Genomic DNA, 22,680 nt, shown 5'->3' on the forward strand with positions numbered 1-22,680 from the left:
ATTTCTGTGCTCAAAGCGGTACATTTTTTTGCATGGAAATATGTCGTTTTTTTATTGTAGGCTGTAATTTTTAGGAATAACTCACTGAAATCTGTCCGGACAAGAGTCTAGTACAAGGACGGACTGACCATTGGGAAACTCGGGCACTGCCCGAGGGCCCGGGGTCAGTAGGGGGCCCCATGAGATGCCCCTGGTACCTTTTTCATAGGCTTTTTTGAGTTTGGGCAAGGACACAGGGGCCCCATGATCCCCTATTGCCCGGGGGCCCCATGAGTTGTCAGTCCGCCCCTGGTGCAAGCAACAACTAACCAGGTGCGGACTGACCATTTGGAAACTCGGGCACTGCCCGAGGGCCCGGGGTCAGTAGGGGGCCCCATGAGATGTCCCTGGTACCTTTTTCATAGGCTTTTTTGAGTTTGGGCAAGGACACAGGGGCCCCATGATCCCCTATTGCCCGGGGGCCCCATGAGTTGTCAGTCCGCCCCCGGTGCAAGCAACAACTAACCAGGGGTGGACTGACCATTTGGAAACTCGGGCACAGCCCGAGGGCCCGGGGTCAGTAGGGGGCCCCATGAGATGCCCCTGGTACCTTTTTCATAGACTTTTTTGAGTTTGGGCAAGGACACAGGGGCCCCATGATCCCCTATTGCCCGGGGGCCCCATGAGTTGTCAGTCCGCCCCTGGTGCAAGCAACAACTAACCAGGTGCGGACTGACCATTTGGAAACTCGGGCACAGCCCGAGGGCCCGGGGTCAGTAGGGGGCCCCATGAGATGCCCCTGGTACCTTTTTCATAGACTTTTTTGAGTTTGGGCAAGGACACAGGGGCCCCATGATCCCCTATTGCCCGGGGGCCCCATGAGTTGTCAGTCCGCCCCCGGTGCAAGCAACAACTAACCAGGGGTGGACTGACCATTTGGAAACTCAGGCACTGCCCGAGGGCCCGGGGTCGGTAGGGGGCCCCATGAGATTCCCCTGGTACCTTTTTCGTAGGCTTTTTTGAGTTTGGGCAAGGACACAGGGGCCCCATGATCCCCTATTGCCCGGGGGCCCCATGAGTTGTCAGTCCGCCCCTGGTCTAGTAAACATCCCGGGGATGATAAAATTTGAAACACGAAATCATAAATTATAATATAATAAATAATCATAAAAAACAATAATATAATAATAATAAATGTAATTCAATAATATAATCAAACCAAAAACACTGAAATGTGAAATATAGCGCCAAGTTCGCACATCGCTGATCAAAGTCGCAGAATCGTTTTCAGTGTCTGATGAGGAATTTCCCCCACCAATCATTATCACTCAATTCTGCAAGTGGTTCTGATTTACTATCGCTGTTCTCTAGCCGGTCTAAAACCGCGTCTGACCTAAAGGGACGCTTTTTGGACGCCATGGACCTTTCTCAGTTTCCAGGCAGAAAGAACAGTAATAATGCAGGCAGGGCGCCGGACAAAGCACTCGGGACAAAATGTATGTGAAATGGTTTGATACAGGAATGTTATACTCTGTGATTTTAGTGTATTTAGTGAATGTCACTTTTTGACATTTTTTAATTTCCCGCCAGTTCTGTCCCCCGTACGTCCCGATGTCGCAGGGAACGGAACCCGGAAGACAGATGCCGGCATCGGCCGGAGGACATTGCCGGGGACACTGCAGGAGGGACATCGCGGGAGCGCAGGACAAGGTAAGTGAAGAAGAGATCCCGGAGCAACGCTGCAGTGTATTCCCGAGTGTAGCTCGGGGGGGTTACAATCGTGCGATTAAACTTTTTGGCTTAATCTAGAGTTTCCCCTGAAGTTCTTTCTTTATTGCCATTAGATGTCTGTTAGACAGTCAGCATCATTCAACCCACTTCCTCTGAGCCCAGTTTGCCCTGGACCTGCCCCCAGTCTGTGATCCTTCGCCTATCAGCACCCTCACCACATGAACTGACTGGCATCTTGTGCTGCTTCTGCCTCTAGATGTCTGTTTGATGATCAGCATCATTCAACCCACTTCCTCTGAGCCCGGGTTGCCCTAGACCCACCTCCAGCCTGTAACTCTCCTTCTATCAGCACACTCACCACATGAACTGACCAGCTTCGTGCGTTGATTCTACCACTAGATGTCTGTTTGACAGCCAGCACCATTCAACCCACTTCTTCTGAGCCCAGGTTGGCCTGGACCCACCCTCAACCTGTGTTTCCCCTTCTATTAGCATGCTCATCCCATGATCTGACTGGTCCCTTGTGCTGCTTCTGCAACTAGATGTCTGTTTGATGGTAACCTACTCCTCTGAGCCCAGGTTGCCCTGGACCTGACCCCAGCCTGTGACTGGACAGTGAAAGGAGGAGCAGAACATTGATGAGCTCATCTCTCTGTCACTCTGCTTTCTCCTCCTTTCAGCATGCTCACCCCATGGTCTGATTGACTCCTTGTGCTGTTTCTGCCACTAGATGTCTGTTTGATGATCAGCATCATTCAACCCACTTCCTCTGAGCCCGGGTTGCCCTGGACCTGATCCCAGCCGGTGACTGGATAGTGAAAGGAGGAGCAGAACACTGATGAGCTCATCTCTCTGTCACTTTGCTCTCTCCTTCTAGCAGCACCCTCACCACATGAACTGACCAGCTTCGTGCTTTGATTCTTCCACTAGATGTCTGTTTGACAGCCAGCACCATTCAACCCACTTCCTCTGAGCCCAGGTTTGCCTTGCCCCGCCCCCAACCTGTAACTCCCCTCCTCTTAGCATGCTCACCCCATGATCTGACTGGTCCTTTGTGCTGCTTCTGCCACTAGATGTCTGTTTGATGGTCAGCACCATTCAACCCACTTCCTCCAAGCCCGGGTTGGCCTGGACCTGACCCCAGCCTGTGACTGGATAGTGAAAGGAGGAGAAGAACACTGATGAGCTCATCTCTCTGTCACTTTGCTCTCTCCTTCTATCAGCACACTCACCACATGAACTGACCAGCTTCGTGCTTTGATTCTTCCACTAGATGTCTGTTTGACAGCCAACACCATTCAACCCACTTCCTCTGAGCCCAGGTTTGCCTTGTCCCGCCCCCAACCTGTAACTCCCCTCCAATTAGCATGCTCATCCCATGATCTGACTGGTCATTTGTGCTGCTGCTGCCACTAAATGTCTGTTTGATGGTCAGCACCATTCAACCCACTTCCTCAGAGCTCGGGTTGCCCTGGACCTGACCCCAGCCTGTGACTGGACAGTGAAAGGAGGAGCAGAACACTGATGACCTCATCTCTCTGTCACTCTGCTTTCTCCTCCTATCAGCATGCTCACCCCTTGATCTGATTGGCTCCTTGTGCTGCTTCTTCTTCTCACACATCGGCCCTGCTATGGAGGCTGATAGCAGGTCAAACTGACGTACTTCTGGTGATTGAATGTTTTAATAAAACTTGGAGATGAACTGCGTTAGTGACCACTAAGGAGGGCGCGTGAGCCCCCGACTGGCGTTTTCCATTTGGAATCCAATAGGAAATCCATCATGGAGGCCGGAGATCACTGATCTCCAGTGTTGGGTCTCCTGGGATCTTCTTCGCTCCTTCCAACCCCTGGCTCTTTAACACGTAGGCCGGAAAATGCAGCTGACGCGTGCAACTCGCCGCCCTAGATTACAGCATCCATTCTAATAACCGCAAATTAGTCGGTTGACTTTATACAAACCCCCCCCCTCCCGGGAGCAATGACAGCCCCCCGCCAGCCCCTCCACCCTCCACCCCCAATGTCATTACACCCCACTTATGCACGAGCCACCCCCGACTCCGCAGCACGCGGCTCTCATTAAGCGCTCGCTCTTACTGCACGCATCCAGGGAGGAATAAACAGCACTCCAGCTTGCTGAATGCGCACCATGGTAACACTTGCTGTTCAAGGACATCTTTATCGCTCTCATAAATCTATGACGGAGGGGAACGACTCCGGGAGACGGAGATTGCACATTTCTAGTCCTACACGCCGGCAGATTGTTAGTTATTATTGTAACATTTTGTAAAAAAAAAAAAAGATATAATCTGGGCACTTGTAAATTATGTTTCTAAATGAGGTGGTATCAAAAGGTTTTGCAACAGATGGCTGCACGCACAGTCACGGGGAGCACTGACCTTCATAAGTCAGTGTGCCAAATAGCATCGTCCTGTGTATATCGGGAGCTGTGCAACCGGTGCTATTCTGACCACGTACGTTACCACGTCTGCTATTTCATCCTGGACAGCAAGCTAGAACTTCCTGATCTCTCCTTGTCTTTCAGTGATGTTCTTCTGCTCTTGTAGTGCGTGTGCCACTGAAAACACCTCGATCGACTCATTGCAGCATCGCCGTAAAGTTAGAACAAACGTGAAATTCTGTGTGAAACCAGGCAAATCGCTGGATCCCCGCAATGTTCTCAAAACGGCAACCTTTGAGCTGGATCTTCATCTTCAGGAAGAGGGCATTTACAAGGGTTGAGCTCGTCAAAGGTCTTCCTGATCTCTTGTCGTCTTTCAGTGATGTTCTTCCGCTCTTGTAGTGCGTGTGCCGCTCAGAACACCTCGAACGACTCATTGCAGCATCGCCGTGAAGTTAGAACAAAGAGAAAATGTGAAATTCTGCATGAAACTGGGCAAATCGCTGGATTTCCACAACGTTCTCAAAACGGGAACCTTTGAGCTGGAACTTCATCTTCGGGAAGAGGGCATTTACAGGGGTTGAGCTCATTGAAGGTCTTCCTGATCTCTCATTGTCTTCCAGTGATGTTCTTCCGCTCTTGTAGTGCGTGTGCCACTGAAAACATCTCGATCGACTCATTGCAGCATCGCCGTAAAGTTAGAACAAAGAGCAAACGTGAAATTCTGTGTGAAACTGGGAAATCACTGGATCCCCGCAATGTTCTCAAAACGGTAACCTTTGAGCTGGATCTTCATCTTCGGGAAGAGGGAATTTTCAGAGGTTGAGCTCGTTGAAGGTCTTCCTGATCTCTTGTCATCTTCCAGTGATGTTCTTCCATTCTTGTAGTGCGTGTGCCACTGAAAACACCTCCATCGACTCATTTCAGCATCGCCGTAAAGTTAGAACACAGAGCAAAAGTGAAATTCTGCATGAAACTGGGCAAATCACTAGATCTCCACAATGTCTCAAAGTGGGAACCTTTGAGCTGGATCTTCATCTTCGAGAAGAGGGCATTTTCAGGGGTTGAGCTCGTCAAAGGTCTTCCTGATCTATCGTCATCTTCCAGTGATGTTCTTCCGCTCTTGAAGTGCGTGTGCTGCTGAAAACACCTCCATCGACTCATTGCAGCATCGCCGTAAAGTTAGAACAAAGAGAAAACATGAATTATGTGTGAAACTGGATCAAATCGCTGGATCTCCACAATGTTATTAAAATGGCGACCTTTGAGCTGGATCTTCATCTTTGGGAAGAGGGCATTTTTGGGGGTTGTGCGTCGAAGGTCTTCCTGATCTCTCGTCATCTTCCAGTGATGTTTATCCACTCTTGTAGTACGTTTGCTGCTGAAAACACCTTTAACGACTCATTGCAGCATCGCCGTAAAGTTAGAACACAGAGCAAAAGTGAAATTCTGCATGAAACTGGGCAAATCGCTAGATCTCCACAATGTCTCAAAGTGGGAACCTTTGAGCTGGATCTTCATCTTCGAGAAGAGGGCATTTTCAGGGGTTGAGCTCGTCAAAGGTCTTCCTGATCTATCGTCATCTTCCAGTGATGTTCTTCTGCTCTTGAAGTGCGTGTGCTGCTGAAAACACCTCGATCGACTCATTGCAGCATCGCCGTAAAGTTAGAACAAAGAGAAAACATGAATTCTGCGTGAAACTGGGCAAATCGCTGGATCTCCACAATGTTATTAAAATGGCGACCTTTGAGCTGGATCTTCATCTTCGGGAAGAGGGCATTTTTGGGGGTTGTGCGTCGAATGTCTTCCTGATCTCTCGTCATCTTCCAATGATGTTTATCCACTCTTGTAGTACGTTTGCTGCTGAAAACACCTTGAACGACTCATTGCAGCATCGCCGTAAAGTTAGAACACAGAGCAAAAGTTAAATTCTGCATGAAACTGGGCAAATCACTGGATCTCTGCAATGTTGTCAAAACAGCAACCTTTAAGCTGGATCTTCATCTTCGGGAAGAGAGCATTTTCAGAGGTTGAGGTTGTTGAAGGTCTTCCTGGTATCTCGTCATCTTCCACTATTCTTCCACTCTTGTAGTGCACGTGCTGCTGAAAACACCTCGAACGACTCATTGCAGCAACGCTGTAAAGTTAGAATAAAGAGCAAACGTGAAATTCTGCATGAAACTGAGCAGATCTGCCACAGAGATGTTTGACATGATTCGGCAAGTTTACGGAGATGCTGCAATGAGCCATTGGAGGTGTTTGTGTGGCATATGAGCTTCAAGAGCGGAAGAACATCTCTGGAAGACAACGAGAGATCAGGAAGACCTTCAACAAGCTCAACTCCAGAAAATGCCCTCTTCCTGAAGACAAAGATCCAACTCAAAGGTTGCCTGGTTGACAACATTGTGGAGATCCAGTGAACTGCCCACTTTCATGTGGAATTTCACGTTTGCTCTTTGTTCTAACTTTACGGCGATGCTGCAATGATTCCATCGAGGTGTTTTGAGTGGCATGCACACTACAAGAGTGGAAGAACATCACTGGAAGACGAGAGATCAGGAAGACCTTCAACGAACTCAACCACTGAAAATGCCCACTTCCTGAAGACAAAGATCCAACTCAAAGGTTGCCTGGTTGACAACATTGTGGAGATCCAGTGAATTGCCCACTTTCACATGGAATTTCATGTTTGCTCTTTGTTCTAACTTTACGGGGATGCTGCAATGATTCCAACAAGGTGTTTTGAGTGGCATGTACACAACAAGAGTGGAAGAACATCACTGGAAGTCAACGAGAGATCAGGAAGACCTTCAACGAGCTCAACCCCGGAAAATGCCCACTTCCTGAAGACAAAGATCCAACTCAAAGGTTGCCTGGTTGACAAAATTGTGAAGATCCAGCGAATTGCCCAGTTTCACGTGGAATTTCATGTTTTCTCTTTGTTCTAACTTTACGGCGATGCTGCAATGATTCCATCGAGGTGTTTTGAGTGACACGCACAATACAAGTGTGGAAGAACATCACTGGAAGATGGTGAGAGATCAGGAAGACCTTCAACGAGCTCAACCCCGGAAAATTCCCTCTTCCCGAAGATGAAGATCCAGCTCAAAGGTCGCCGTTTTGAGAACATTGTGGAGATCCAGCGATTTGCCCGGTCTCACGCAGAATTTCATGTTTGCTCTTTGTTCTAACTTTACGGCAATGCTGCAATGAGTCGATCGAGGTGTTCTGAGTGGCACGCGCACTACAAGAGCATCACTGGAAGATGGCGAGAGATCAGGAAGAACTTCAGCGAGCTCAACCCCCGAAAATGCGTTCCTCCCGGAAGATAAGATCCATCTCAAAGGTCGCCATTTTGAGAACGTTGTGGAGATCCAGCGATTTTCCCAGTTTCACACAAAATTTCACGTTTGCTCTTTGTTCTAACTTGTAATGCACGTGGTCAGAATAGCACCAGTTGCACAGCTCCCGATGTACACAGGACAATGTCTTTTAGCACACTGACTTATGAAGTTTGGTGCTCCCCGTGACTGTGCGTGCAGCCTTGTGCTGCCACAATTATTATATTCTGGGTACTCAAGGCTGAACCCACCCCAGGAAAAAAAAATTCTGCGGCCCTGCAAGAGGCGAGGATCCCAGGAGAACAAGAACGGGAAGTGGTAAAAACAGGAGGTTGAGTCGCAGTTTTACTGCCCTTGACCACCCAGCTAAAAGAGAACATGAACGTAGGCAGGTGCAGTCTGTTTTCTCCACTGTAGGTGACTGTATTGTTCAAATTTCATTGGCCCTAACTGCTTCCCGCCCACCCACAGTACATTTATGAGCAGGCTGGATGGCGTACATGTACGCCATGCAGCCTGTCCCGGGTTAGGGGTGCGCATGCGTGTGCCCCCTGCTGATCCGCACTGTCACTGGCCACAGCGGGATGTTGTCAGCCGTCTGCAATGACTTGTGCTGTCCTGAACACATAGAACCAAGAGTTTGGGGATTACACAGGAAGGTCAGGTGAAGGAGAAGGGTGGCCATAGACCGGCACACCGAGGGATGACTTCCGGTAGGAATGGATAAAGAGATTTAAACATTCATTGAAGTAGAAAAGATAAATGAGGATAATAATAGATTAAAGAACAGAGCTCTGGCAGCAAATGGAACTGATCCGACTATGATATACACTGCATAGAACAGCTGGAAACAATGTTACTGCTCTGCTGGGAGCTCTGCGCAGAGATAGAGAGAGCTGTAATACATTTTACAAAAGAAAACTGAAGCGTCGGGAGAACCAAACCCAGGACCCCAGTGCTGCAAGGCAAAAGTGTTAGCCACTTACAGAGGTTGGTGAATGGTGGGTACTGCGCAGATCATCAGTGTGCACCGTGCAAGAGAGAGAATAACAGGGAATAGAATAGAATGAACACAGCGGGTGGGTGCAGGGTACAATGGTGGGGGGGGGGGGGTACAGGGTACAATGGGGGGGTACAGTACAGGGTACAATGGGGGGGTACAGGACAGGGTACAGTACAGGGTACAGGAAGAGGGCACAGTACAGGGTACAGGTAGAGGATACAGGGAGAGGGTACAGTACAGGGTACAGAGAGAGGGCACAGTACAGGGTACAGGGAGAGGGTACAGGGAGAGGGTACAGTACAGGGAGAGGGTACAGCACAGGGAGAGGGCACAGTACAGGGTACAAGGAGAGGGCACAGTACAGGGTACAGGGAGAGGGTACAGTACAGGGTACAGGGAGAGGGCACAGTACAGGGTACAGAGAGAGGGCACAGTACAGGGTACAGGGAGAGGGTACAGTACAGGGTACAGGGAGAGGGCACAGTACAGGGTACAGGGAGAGGGCACAGTACAGGGTACAGGGAGAGGGTACAGTACAGGGTACAGGGAGAGGGTACAGTACAGGGAGAGGGTACAGTACAGGGTACAGGGAGAGAGCACAGTACAGGGTACAGGGAGAGAGCACAGTACAGGGTACAGGGAGAGAGCACAGTACAGGGTACAGGGAGAGGGCACAGTACAGGGTACAGGGAGAGGGTACAGTACAGGGTACAGGGAGAGGGCACAGTACAGGGTACAGGGAGAGGGCACAGTACAGGGTACAGGGAGAGGGCACAGTACAGGGTACAGGGAGAGGGTACAGTACAGGGTACAGGGAGAGGGTACAGTACAGGGAGAGGGTACAGTACAGGGTACAGGGAGAGGGTACAGTACAGGGTACAGGGAGAGGGTACAGTACAGGGTACAGGGAGAGGGTACAGTACAGGGTACAGGGAGAGGGTACAGTATAGGGAGAGGGTACAGTACAGGGTACAGGGAGAGGGTACAGTACAGGGTACAGGGAGAGGGTACAGTACAGGGTACAGGGAGAGGGCACAGTACAGGGTACAGGGAGACGGTACAGTACAGGGTACAGGGAGAGGGTACAGTACAGGGAGAGGGTACAGTACAGGGTACAGGGAGAGGGTACAGTACAGGGTACAGGGAGAGGGCACAGTACAGGGTACAAGGAGAGGGCACAGTACAGGGTACAAGGAGAGGGCACAGTACAGGGTACAGAGAGAGGGCACAGTACAGGGTACAGGGAGAGGGCACAGTACAGGGAGAGGGCACAGTACAGGGTACAAGGAGAGGGCACAGTACAGGGTACAGGGAGAGGGCACAGTACAGGGAGAGAGCACAGAGCATAGCAAAACAAAGTGGAACATACAGGGTGCCAACCCGGAAATGTTGATTTTTACTGTCAGAAGGTCATGAAATTCCAGCTCAGGCATTACAATGCCAACATTAGACTTCCTATACTGATTGCTTATTTCACAATTGTTTTGTTTGCAGAAATCCTGCCATATTGGTAACATTCAAACATGTGAGCCATGCCCAGGCAGGTTGGCATCGAGCCGCCCAACACCGCACAGCTGGCAGAAAATCTTCCATCTAACAAGGGAAAGGAACTCGGGGTTGCTGGCTAACACATTGCTTTTTACATCCTGGACTTTGCACTTTGCAGAGCATTTGGATGGATGGCAATCCTGGGCGCAGAGCATGGCAGCGTGACATGGCAATGTACAGGGTACATGGGACCAGTGAGTGTACCCCAAATATGACAGGGTGAGGGGGCACTGACTGGCTGCATATTGCACTGGCTACCAGAGTGCACTGTATGGGGTAAGGGGAGAGGGCAAAGGGGGTACGGAAAAGGGGCACAGCGCAGGGTAAGATAAGAGTCCCCCCTCCCTCAAGGTAAAGGCTTTTACTACGGTGAGTGCAGGGTGGTACACGCAGCACAATGGAGGGTAGGACAGTATAGTGAGCTAAGACAGTGTCTGGTAGAGCAAGCATAATGAGAGGCACGGAGCTGGCACAGAGAGCACAGCGAGGACTATCATAGAATAAAGTGAGCCGGCACTGAACAGGTACAGTACATGACAAGCTGTCACAGAAAATAGAGGATGTGATCATGACAGTGTACTCCCCTATGCACTTCTGTGTACATGTCCTTCCAAAAACCAAAAAATGTCATATATTGCAGCTTACCGGTCATTAGATGTGGTGGCTGCATTAGATTTCTTTTTTTAGGCTTTCTTCCCCTCTGTTTTCACCTGGTGATCTGTCCAGTAACACACCTCCTGAATTAGAGTGCCCTATTCTGGATGAAGGAGCACAGGGGGCACCTTTGGACAGCAGCATTGTCAGTCTGGGGGGGAGGGGAGTGTTAGGTGTGTTTAAAGTGTTACTAAACCCTGGACCCCGCGTTCACTATATCCGCTCTCCCCGGACCGGCATTCACTATATCCGCTCTCCCCGAACCCGGCATTCACTATATCCGCTCTCCCCGGATCCGGCATTCACTATATCTGCTCTCCCTGGACCCCGCATTCACTATATCCGCTCTCCCCGGACCCTGCATTCACTATGTCTGGTCTCTCCAGACCCTGCATTCACTATATCCGCTCTCCCCGGACCCTGAATTCACTATATCTGGTCTCCCCGGACCCCGCATTCACTATATCCGCTCTCCCCGGACCCTGCATTCACTATGTCTGGTCTCCCTGGACCCTGCATTCACTATATCCGCTCTCCCCGGACCCCGCATTCACTATATCCGGTCTCCCCGGACCCCGCATTCACTATATCTGGTCTCTCCAGACCCTGCATTCACTATATCCGCTCTCCCCGGACCCCGCATTCACTATATCCGGACCCGCATTCATTATATCTGCTCTCCCCGGACCCTGCATTCACTATATCCGCTCTCCCTGGACCCCACATTCACTATATCCGCTCTCCCCAGACCCCGCATTCAATATATCCTGTCTCACAGTACACAGAACAAGGAAATGCAATCATTTTTAGTAAATATAAATTTCTAAATACCTTTTCTCATCAGTAGTATAAAGCAGTCTTTTGACTTCTATCAGTGTCAAGCAGAGCACTGGTTAAAGCTTGTAGGAGGAGTTTTCATTCTCCCTTGATTGTCCTATGAGGCTGCATAACCCCTGACCCCCTGTCTGGACAGTGCTGATTGGCCCTGTGCTGATCACATACACCCTCCCAAAGAAGAAAAAAACTCTAGCAATACTCACTAAACAGAGCATGTGCAGAGTGATTCCTAGAGCTCGGTACTATCAACAGATGGATTAGGGACAGTAGAAGAAGGGGAAGATCAGAGAAGACAGGATCAAACAGCCTTTTTACACAATGCAGAGGATTAACCCCTTAGGTTCCACAGTGAGTATAACAAGCATGCTTTACTGCATCTACAGACTGATTGTACTGTTGGGGGTTTAGTAACACTTTAAATACTCTAACAAATGAAAGCCAAACTCCACCTTTATAGGCAGTTCCAGTAACAGTTTTGTTCCTTTGGGGATAAAGGTCTTACATAAACTAATAAAAGCTGATCGCTGTACAATATATATGTAAAGCGCTGCGTAAATTGATGGCGCTATATAAGTACCTGTAAACGGTTTGTCTCAACCATCTAACTGCTACGTCTGCAGAACAACCTTTTCTGTTGAAAAACAAACAGACTTACTGACCGGATGACCAGATGAGGATAAAGGAAAGAAAGCCTAAAAAAAAAGAAAACGAATGCAGCCGCCACATCTAAGAATTGGTAAGCTGCGATATAATAAAGGTTCGCTTTACCTGTGCCGTGCAATGATCCCGCCGTCCGTGGTTTTCTTTTTTTTTAGTTCTTTCTTTCGCCGCCTTGCACAGTGCTTTTGTCTCTTTGTTGTTAAAATGTTAAAAAAAAAAAAATCTCTCTAAATAAAATCTTTAAATTTAAAAGGACGCAGTGGGACGATGTGACTGACAGGGACAGATGGGACCGTTCAGCACACAAGCCATCTCTCCTACACACACACACACATGGACCGTCACTCACCGATCTTGGCCAAGCTGGCCACCAGGATCCACACTGCCACCAGGTACGGAGTTTGCACCATGTGCCATTCCCAGCGCACCACCTGGAAGCCCCCCGGAGCCCCGTTCCCCTCCTCTCCCTCGTCCTCATGGTTGGCAGCGGAGCTCATGTCCCCCCGATCTCTCACGCTACTCCCCGGAGTGGAGCCCTAAAGCCGGTGGTGACGTCATGACGCCGCTCCGCCAATCGGCAGGTGAGCGGCGTGATGCTGAGGACCATGTGCTGCAGCATCCAGCTAGCTCTCAGTGCACATGTGGCGGCATCCTCCCCCCTGGACCTCCCCAGAGCCTGGAATTCAGAAAGAGCGTCGTAGGCACTCAGAATTCTTTCTCTTGCCAGCGCGACAAATGGTGACAAATTCGTCTGTCCGTTGGAATATTCATAGTCACATTAATGAATTGGCTGCAAAGACGCACCGATTTTCGGAAAAGTGCTGAACAATAGAAGACCCCCCCCCCCCACCTCCATGCTACCATGCCAGCACTGCAGGCGTTAAACATAAGGCACAGTAGGACTGCCAATGTGTACCTCCCCTAATACATACAATGCTGGGCGGACGCAGCCATCCTCTGCTCTGAGCGGCCCCCACCTCCACGCGCACAGAAAGCAAGGTTTGTGCCCTGCAATCCAGACTCTGCAAGGCCGGGGAACATTTTATTTATTTATTGGAGGTACTTATATAGACCATCAATGTACTCCGTGCTTTACATATATATTGTACATTCACATCAGTCCCTAACCCTCAAGGGGCGTACAATCTAAGGTCCTTAATCCTCAGGAGGCGTACAATCTAAGGTCCCTAAACCTCAGGGGGTGTACAATATAAGGTCCCTAAACCTCAGGGGGTGTACACTCTAAGGTCCCTAAACCTCAGGGGGTGTACACTCTAAGGTCCCTAACCCTCAAGGGGCGTACACTCTAAGGTCCCTAACCCTCAAGGAAGGTACAATCTAAGGTCCCTAACCCTCAGGGGGTGTACAATCTAAGGTCCCTAACCCTCAGGGGGCGTACAATCTAAGGTCCTTAATCCTCAGGAGGCGTACAATCTAAGGTCCCTAAACCTCAGGGGGTGTACAATATAAGGTCCCTAAACCTCAGGGGGTGTACACTCTAAGGTCCCTAACCCTCAAGGGAGGTACAATCTAAGGTCCCTAACCCTCAAGGGGCGTACAATCTAAGGTCTCTAACCCTCAGGGGGTGTACAATCTAAGGTCCCTAAACCTCAGGGGGCGTACAATCTAAGGTCCCTAACCCTCAGGGGGTGTACAATCTAAGGTCCCTAAACCTCAGGGGGCGTACAATCTAAGGTTCCTAACCCTCAGGGGGCGTACAATCTAAGGTCCCTAACCCTCAGGGGGTGTACAATCTAAGGTTCCTAACCCTCAGGGGGCTTACAATCTAAGGTCCCTAACCCTCAGGGGGTGTACAATGTAAGGTTCCTAACCCTCAAGGGGGTGTACAATCTAAGGTCCCTAACCCTCAGGGGGCGTACAATCTATGGCCCCAAACTCACATTCATACATACACATACTAGCGCCAATTTAGCCAATTTAGACAGGAGCCAATTAACCTACCAGCATGTCTTTGGAGTGTGGGAGAAAACCGGAGTAACTGTAGGAAACCCACGCAGGCACAGGGAGAACATGCAAACTCCAGGCAGGTAGCGCCGTGGTTGTAATTTGAACCGACAACCCAAGTACTGCCAAGAGGAAGTGCTAACCATTTAGCCACTGTGCTGTCATCCAGCCCCAGTTCCTGAAAATGGGGTGACAATTGTTTTTGCGTCCACTTCCGTGGGCTTGCGGCAGCCCCCTATACCGTTCTCCCTCTCTTCTCCCTTTTTTGTGCACTGTCCCTTGAAATCCTGTTAGGACTTCCCACATGGAAGAAAAATATATTTGAAATACTACAATTTTGGCCGTATTCAATATTAAAAAAATATATATATATACAGTTGCAAGAAAAAGTATGTGAACCCCTTGGGATTACGTGGAGTTTTGCATGAATTGGGCATAAAATGTGCTCTGAACGTCATCTAAGTCACAACAATAGAACACAGTCTGCTGAACATAATACTACACAAACATTAGATGTTGCCATGGTTTAATTGCACATAACATGTAAACATTCACAGTGCAGGGAGGAAAAAGTATGTGAGGCCCTAGCTTAATGACTTCTCCCAGAGCTAATTGGAGCCAGGAGTGAGCCAACCTTGACTCCAATCAGTGTGATGATATTGGATGTGTTGCTGACACCTGTTTTGGGTTTACTGGTTTCAAGAAGCACTGTCTGATGTGAACCATGCCTCGCAGAAAAGAGCTCTCAGAAGACCTACGATCAAGAATTGTTGACTTGCATGAAGCTGGAAAGGGTTACAAAAGTATCTCCAAAAGCCTTGATGTTCATGTGTCCACGGTAAGACAGACGGTCTACAAATGGAGAAAGTTTAGCACTGTTGCTACTCTCCCTAGGCGTGGTCATCCTGTAAAAATGACTGCAAGAGCACAGCGCAGAATGCTGCATGAGGTAAAGAAGAATCCCAGAGTGTCAGCTAAAGACCTACAGAAATCTCAGGCACATGCTAACATTTTTGTTGATACATCTACAATAAGGAAAACATTAAACAAGAATGGAGTACATGGGAGGACACCACGGAGGAAGCCATTGCTGTCCAAAAAGAATATTGCAGCACGTTTGAAGTTTGCAAAAGAGCACCTGGATGTTCCACAGCACTACTGGCAGAATATACTGTGGACAGATGAAACCAAGATTGAGTTGTTTGGGAAGAACACACAACACTATGTGTGGAGAAAAAAAGTCACAGCACACCAACATCAAAACCTCATCCCCACTGTGAAACATGGCGGAGGGAGCATTATGGTTTGGGGCTGCTTTGCTGCCTCAGGGCCTGGACGGATTGTTGTCATTGATGGGAAAATGAATTCCAGAGTTTATCAAGACATTTTGCAGGAAAACGTACGACCATCTGTCCGCCAACTGAAGCTCTGCAGAGGATGGGTGATGCAACAGGACAATGACCCAAAGCATACAAGTAATTCAACAAAACAATGGCTGCAACAGCACAGAATACGCCTTCTGGAGTGGCCCAGTCAGAGTCCTGACCTCAACCTGATTGAAATGCTGTGGCATGACCTTAAGAGAGCGATTCACACCAGACATCCCAAGAATATTGCTACACTGAAACAGTTTTGTGAAGAGGAGTGGTCCAAAATGACTCCAGATCGTTGTGCAGGTCTGATCTGCAACTACAGGAAACGTTTGGTTGAGGTTATTGCTGCCAAAGGAGGGTCAACCAGTTATTAAGTCCAAAGGTTCACATACTTTTTCCTCCCTGCACTGTGAATGTTTACATGTTATGTGCAATTAAACCATGGCAACATCTAATGTTTGTGTAGTATTATGTTCAGCAGACTGTGTTCTTCTATTGTTGTGACTTAGATGACGTTCAGAGCACATTTTATGCCCAATTCATGCAAAACTCCACGGAATCCCAAGGGGTTCACATACTTTTTCTTGCAACTGTATATATATATGTTGAAATGCATTTATTTATATATTACAAACTATCTGAAATATATTTTTTAAAATACATTTTCAGATTCACTGTATGTCGTTAACCTCCCTGGCGGTATGATCATGTCAGGAATTTTGTGCTGAAAGCGGTACCATTTTTTTGCATGGAAATATGTAGTTTTTAATTGTAGGCTGTAATTTTTAGGAATAACTCACTGAAATCTGTCCGAACAAGAGTCTATTAAACATTCCGGATATGATAAAACTTGAAACACAAAATCATAAATTATAATTTAATTAATAATCATAAAAAATAATAATATAATAATAATCAATTTAATTCAATAATATAATCAAACCAAAAACACTGAAATTTGAAATACAGAGGCAAATTCGCACATCGCTGAGCAAAGTCGCAAAATCGTTTTCAGTGTCTGATGACGAATTTCCCCACAAATCATTATCACTCAATTCTGCAAGTGGTTCTGATTTACTATCGCTGTTCTAAAACCGCTTTTGATGTAAAGGGACGCTTTTTGGCCGCCATGGACTTTTCTAAGTTTCCAGGCAGAAAGAACAGTCAAAATGCAGGCAGGGCACAGGACAAAGCAGTGGGGACAAAATGTATGTGAAATGCAGTGAAAAAGCAATGACAGCAAAAATGTCATTTTTTAAAAATTTCAAATTTCCCGCCGGTTCCGCCGCCCGAACGTTCCGACGTCACGGGGACCGGAACACGGAAGTCAGATGCCGGCATCCGCCGGAGGAGATGGACGGGGATGCTGCAGGGGACACATCGTGGGAGCGAAGGACAAGGTAAGTGCTGCAGGGACCCCCAGAGAACGCTGCATGGTAAGCCCAAGTGTAGCTCGGGGTTACCGTTCTTGGTATAGAAATTCTACCCCGAGCTACACTCGGGAAAACCGCCAAGGAGGTTAAATATACATTTAATCTACATTTTTGGAATGCATTTACCAATATATATAAAAATATGTTAAAATGACTTTTTTATATGTTAAAAAAAATCTGAAGAACATATTTAAAAAATATATATTTTTAAAAACATTTTCATATATTTTGTAATATATAAAAAAACACATATCAACATACAGTGTTTATATATATACTGAGAACCTCGGTGCGATTTCCAAAGTAATGCAGGGACTTCTTCCCTGCATGTCCCGGGGCACGGGAGTCCATCTGATGAATGGGCTCTTGTGCCCGTGCAAATCCTGGCCCCCACAACCGCACAGATGTGAATCAGGGCTTATGTGGTTTGTCGTCCCTTTTTTTTTCTTTAATGGTGGACCGACTTTTGGTCTTTTTATGATACTTTTGGTGTTTATTTCTTGCGTTTTGATGGCTGAGAAAATGTTGGTATTTAAAGTGTTACTAAACACACAACAGTACAGTCTGTATCTGCAGTAAAGCGTGCTTGTTATACTCACTGTGGAATCTAAGGGGTTAATCCTCTGCATTGTGTAAAAAGGCTGTTTGATCCTGTCATCTCTGATCCTCCCCTTCTTCTACTGTCCCCAATTCATCTGCTGATAGAACCGAGCTCTAGGAGTTACTCTGCACATGCTCTGTTTAGTGAGTATGGCTAGAGAGTTTTTTTTTCTTTGGGAGGGTGCATGTGATCAGCACAGGGCCAATCAGCGCTGTCTATACAGAGGGTCAGGGGTCATGCAGCCTCTTAGGACAGTCAGAGAAAAATCCACAGGTAACCTCAGGAGAAATACAGGCTGCATTAAAGATGGTGTGGTGCATTAAAGGCTTCTTTCTGGCAACTCGACCATGCAACTTATTTTAGTTCAAGTATCGTCGTATTGTGCTTCTTGAAACAACTACACCGTCTTTTTCCAGAGCAGCCTGTATTTTTCCTGAGGTTACCTGTGGGGGTTTTTCTTTGTATCTCGAACAATTCTTCTGCCAGTTGTGGCTGCAATCTTTCTTGGTCTACCTGACCTCGGCTTGGTATTAAGAGATCCCCAAATTTTTAAATTCTTTATAAGTGAACAGTACTGACTGGCATAGCCAAGGCTTTGGATATCTTTTTATATCCTTTTCCATCTTTATAAAATTCCATTACCTTGTTACGCAGGTCTTTTGACAGTTCTTTTCTGCTCCCCATGGCTCAGTATCCAGCCTGCTCTGTGAATCCACATGGGAGCTAACAATCTCATACGTACTCCAGTCTCTACACAGGCTCAGCCTCCTGGTACCAGGCAGAGATTACACCAGCCACAGGACTGCATACTCACATTCCCCATCCTGCTCTGCCAAGACCTCCAGCAAAAACCTGCTCTACCTTGAACTCCAGCAAAGCCTGCTCTACCTAGACCTCCAGCAAAGCCTGCTCTACCTAGACCTCCTGCAAAGCCTGCTCTACCTTGACCTCCAGTAAAGCCTGCTCCGTCAAGACCTCCAACAAAGCCTGCTCTACCTAGACCTCCAGCAAAGCCTGCTCTACCTAGACCTCCAGCAAAATCTTGCTCTGCCTAGACCTTCAGCAAATCTTGCTCTGCCTAGACCTTCAGCAAAGCCTGCTCTGCCTAGACCTCCAGCAAAGCCTGCTCTGCCTAGACCTTCAGCAAAGCTTGCTCTGTCTAGACCTTCAGAAAAGCCTGCTTTACCTAGACCTCCAGCAAAGCCTGCTCTACCTAGACCTCCAGCAAAGCCTGTTCTGCCTAGACCTTTAGCAAAGCCTGCTCTACCTAGACCTTCAGCAAAGCCTGCTCTACCTAGACCTCCAGCAAAGCCTGCTCTGCCAAAGACCTCCAGCAAAGCCTGCTCTGCCTAAACCTCCAGCAAAGCCTGCTCTGCCTAGACCTTCAGCGCTCTGTCTAGACCTTCAGAAAAGCCTGCTTTACCTAGACCTTCAGCAAAGCCTGCTCTACCTAGACCTCCAGCAAAGCCTGCTCTGCCAAAGACCTCCAGCAAAGCCTGCTCTGCCTAAACCTCCAGCAAAGTCTGTTCTGCCTAGACCTCCAACAAAGCCTGCTCTACCAGAAAAGCCTGCTCTTCCTATACATCCAGCAAAGCCTGCTCTGCCTAGACCTTCAGCAAAGACTGCTCTACCTTTACCTCCAGCAAAGCCTGCTCTGCCAAGACCTCCAGCAAAGCTTGCTCTGCCTAGACTTCCAGCAAAGCCTGCTCTGCCAAGACCTCCAGCAAAGCCTGCTCTACCAAGACCTCCAGCAAAATCTGCGCTGCCTAGAGCTCCAACAAAGCCTGCTCTGCCTAGACCTCCAACAAAGTCTGCTCTGCCTAGACCTCCAACAAAGTCTGCTCTGCCTAGACCTCCAGCAAAGCCTGCATTGCCTAGACCTTCAGCAAATCTTGCTCTGCCTAGACCTTCAGAAAATCTTGCTCTGCCTAGACCTTCAGCAAAGCCTGCTCTGCCTAGACCTCCAGCAAAGCCTGTTCTGCCTAGACCTTCAGCAAATCTTGCTCTGCCTAGACCTTCAGCAAAGCCTGCTCTGCCTAGACCTCCAGCAAAGCCTGCTCTGCCTAGACCTCCTGCAAAGCCTGCTCTACCTTGACCTCCAGTAAAGCCTGCTCCGCCAAGACCTCCAACAAAGCCTGCTCTACCGAGACCTCCAGCAAAGCCTGCTCTACCTAGACCTCCAGCAAAATCTTGTTCTGCCTAGACCTTCAGCAAATCTTGCTCTGCCTAGACCTTCTGCAAAGCCTGTTCTGCCTAGACCTTCAGCAAATATTGCTCTGCCTAGACCTTCAGCAAAGCCTGCTCTGCCTAGACCTCCAGCAAAGCCTGCTCTGCCTAGACCTTCAGCAAAGCTTGCTCTGTCTAGACCTTCAGAAAAGCCTGCTTTACCTAGACCTCCAGCAAAGCCTGCTCTACCTAGACCTCCAGCAAAGCCTGTTCTGCCTAGACCTTTAGCAAAGCCTGCTCTACCTAGACCTTCAGCAAAGCCTGCTCTACCTAGACCTCCAGCAAAGCCTGCTCTGCCAAAGACCTCCAGCAAAGCCTGCTCTGCCTACACCTCCAGCAAAGTCTGTTCTGCCTAGACCTCCAGCAAAGCCGGCTCTACCAGAAAAGCCTGCTCTTCCTATACATCCAGCAAAGCCTGCTCTGCCTAGACCTTCAGCATAGACTGCTCTACCTTTACCTCCAGCAAAGCCTGCTCTGCCAAGACCTCCAGCAAAGCCTGCTCTGCCAAGACCTCCAGCAAAGCTTGCTCTGCCTAGACTTCCAGGAAAGCCTGCTCTGCCAAGACCTCCAGCAAAGCCTGCTCTACCTAGACCTCCAGCAAAATCTGCTCTGCCTAGAGCTCCAACAAAGCCTGCTCTGCCTAGACCTCCAACAAAGTCTGCTCTGCCTAGACCTCCAACAAAGTCTGCTCTGCCTAGACCTCCAGCAAAGCCTGCATTGCCTAGACCTTCAGCAAATCTTGCTCTGCCTAGACCTTCAGAAAATCTTGCTCTGCCTAGACCTTCAGCAAAGCCTGCTCTGCCTAGATCTCCAGCAAAGCCTGTTCTGCCTAGACCTTCAGCAAATCTTGCTCTGCCTAGACCTTCAGCAAAGCCTGCTCTGCCTAGACCTCCAGCAAAGCCTGCTCTGCCTAGACCTCCTGCAAAGCCTGCTCTACCTTGACCTCCAGTAAAGCCTGCTCCGCCAAGACCTCCAACAAAGCCTGCTCTACCGAGACCTCCAGCAAAGCCTGCTCTACCTAGACCTCCAGCAAAATCTTGTTCTGCCTAGACCTTCAGCAAATCTTGCTCTGCCTAGACCTTCAGCAAAGCCTGTTCTGCCTAGACCTTCAGCAAATATTGCTCTGCCTAGACCTTCAGCAAAGCCTGCTCTGCCCAGACCTCCAGCAAAGCCTGCTCTGCCTAGACCTTCAGCAAAGCTTGCTCTGTCTAGACCTTCAGAAAAGCCTGCTTTACCTAGACTTCCAGCAAAGCCTGCTCTACCTAGACCTCCAGCAAAGCCTGTTCTGCCTAGACCTTTAGCAAAGCCTGCTCTACCTAGACCTTCAGCAAAGCCTGCTCTGCCAAAGACCTCCAGCAAAGCCTGCTCTGCCTAAACCTCCAGCAAAGTCTGTTCTGCCTAGACCTCCAGCAAAGCCTGCTCTACCAGAAAAGCCTGCTCTACCTATACATCCAGCAAAGCCTGCTCTGCCTAGACCTTCAGCAAAGACTGCTCTACCTTTACCTCCAGCAAAGCCTGCTCTGCCAAGACCTCCAGCAAAGCCTGCTCTGCCTAGACCTCCAGCAAAGCCTGCTCTGCCAAGACCTCCAGCAAAGCTTGCTCTGCCTAGACTTCCAGCAAAGCCTGCTCTGCCAAGACCTCCAGCAAAGCCTGCTCTACCTAGACCTCCAGCAAAATCTGCTCTGCCTAGAGCTCCAACAAAGTCTGCTCTGCCTAGACCTCCAACAAAGTCTGCTCTGCCTAGACCTCCAACAAAGTCTGCTCTGCCTAGACCTCCAGCAAAGCCTGCATTGCCTAGACCTTCAGAAAATCTTGCTCTGCCTAGACCTTCAGCAAAGCCTGCTCTGCCTAGACCTCCAGCAAAGCCTGTTCTGCCTAGACCTTCAGCAAATCTTGCTCTGCCTAGACCTTCAGCAAAGCCTGCTCTGCCTAGACCTCCAGCAAAGCCTGCTCTGCCTAGACCTCCTGCAAAGCCTGCTCTACCTTGACCTCCAGTAAAGCCTGCTCTGCCAAGACCTCCAACAAAGCCTGCTCTACCGAGACCTCCAGCAAAGCCTGATCTACCTAGACCTCCAGCAAAATCTTGTTCTGCCTAGACCTTCAGCAAAGCCTGCTCTGCCTAGACCTCCAGCAAAGCCTGCTCTGCCTAGACCTTCAGCAAAGTTTCCTCTGTCTAGACCTTTAGAAAAGCCTGCTTTACCTAGACCTCCAGCAAAGCCTGTTCTACCTAGACCTCCAGCAAAGCCTGTTCTGCCTAGACCTTCAGCAAAGCCTGCTCTGCCTAGACCTCCAGCAAACCCTGCTCTGCCTAGACCTTCAGCAAAGCCTGCTCTGCCTAAACCTCCAGCAAAGCCTGCTCTGCCTAGACCTTCAGCAAAGCCTGCTCTGCCTAAACCTCCAGCAAAGCCTGCTCTACCTAGACCTCCAGCAAAGCCTGCTCTGCCTAGACTAGCCTTTCGCAACCAGGGTGCCCAGGCCCAGGCCTAGACCTCTTCTCTATTTGCAAGGCTCTCCTGGTGCTGAAGTTCACAGTCTCATCCATTTCCCTAGTGCAGAGCTCCTGGAAACTACATGTCCCAGCGTCCTTTGTCCTTTTCCCCTCTGTATCGCCACCATCTCTGCCAGGTGGAGGGGTGGTAAGAATCACACACAGCACAGAGCCTGCACCAGAGTCACGGGGGAGGTCCTAAGTACTCCTCTGACCAGAAGGCACCCATCTACCCTGGGTTTGGCGTGCCACATGCGATCCTATGTTCCTCCCTTTTAGATTGTAAGCTCTCATAAGTGGGGCCCTTTGAATCCTCCTGTATTGAATTGTATCTTTGCTGCCTCCCTTTATTTTGTAAAGTGCTGCGCCTGCGTGTCTCATGATGAATGATAAAGAAACCTGTACACTCAGCACAACCAGCTGAGATGCCAACCGGTTCTCCA

The 22,680-nt window shown here is 48.9% G+C and overlaps 1 protein-coding gene across 1 annotated transcript in view; it reads right to left on the minus strand.

The window, feature by feature from the left end:
* The window catches only part of SLC9A5 (solute carrier family 9 member A5), a 113,929-nt gene extending 100,965 nt beyond the window's left edge, over nucleotides 1-12,964 (minus strand). The window contains exon 1 of the mRNA XM_089662757.1: nucleotides 12,501-12,964. Within this exon, the coding sequence (XP_089518883.1) occupies nucleotides 12,501-12,648 (148 nt within the window). The 5' untranslated portion in view covers nucleotides 12,649-12,964. The remainder of the gene's footprint in view (nucleotides 1-12,500) is intronic.
* Nucleotides 12,965-22,680: the final 9,716 nt, after the last annotated feature.

This window comes from Staurois parvus, unplaced genomic scaffold, assembly GCF_062004578.1.
Source record: "Staurois parvus isolate SC_StPar_1 unplaced genomic scaffold, SC_StPar_1.0 ptg001534l, whole genome shotgun sequence".
NCBI classification, from domain to species: domain Eukaryota; kingdom Metazoa; phylum Chordata; class Amphibia; order Anura; family Ranidae; genus Staurois; species Staurois parvus.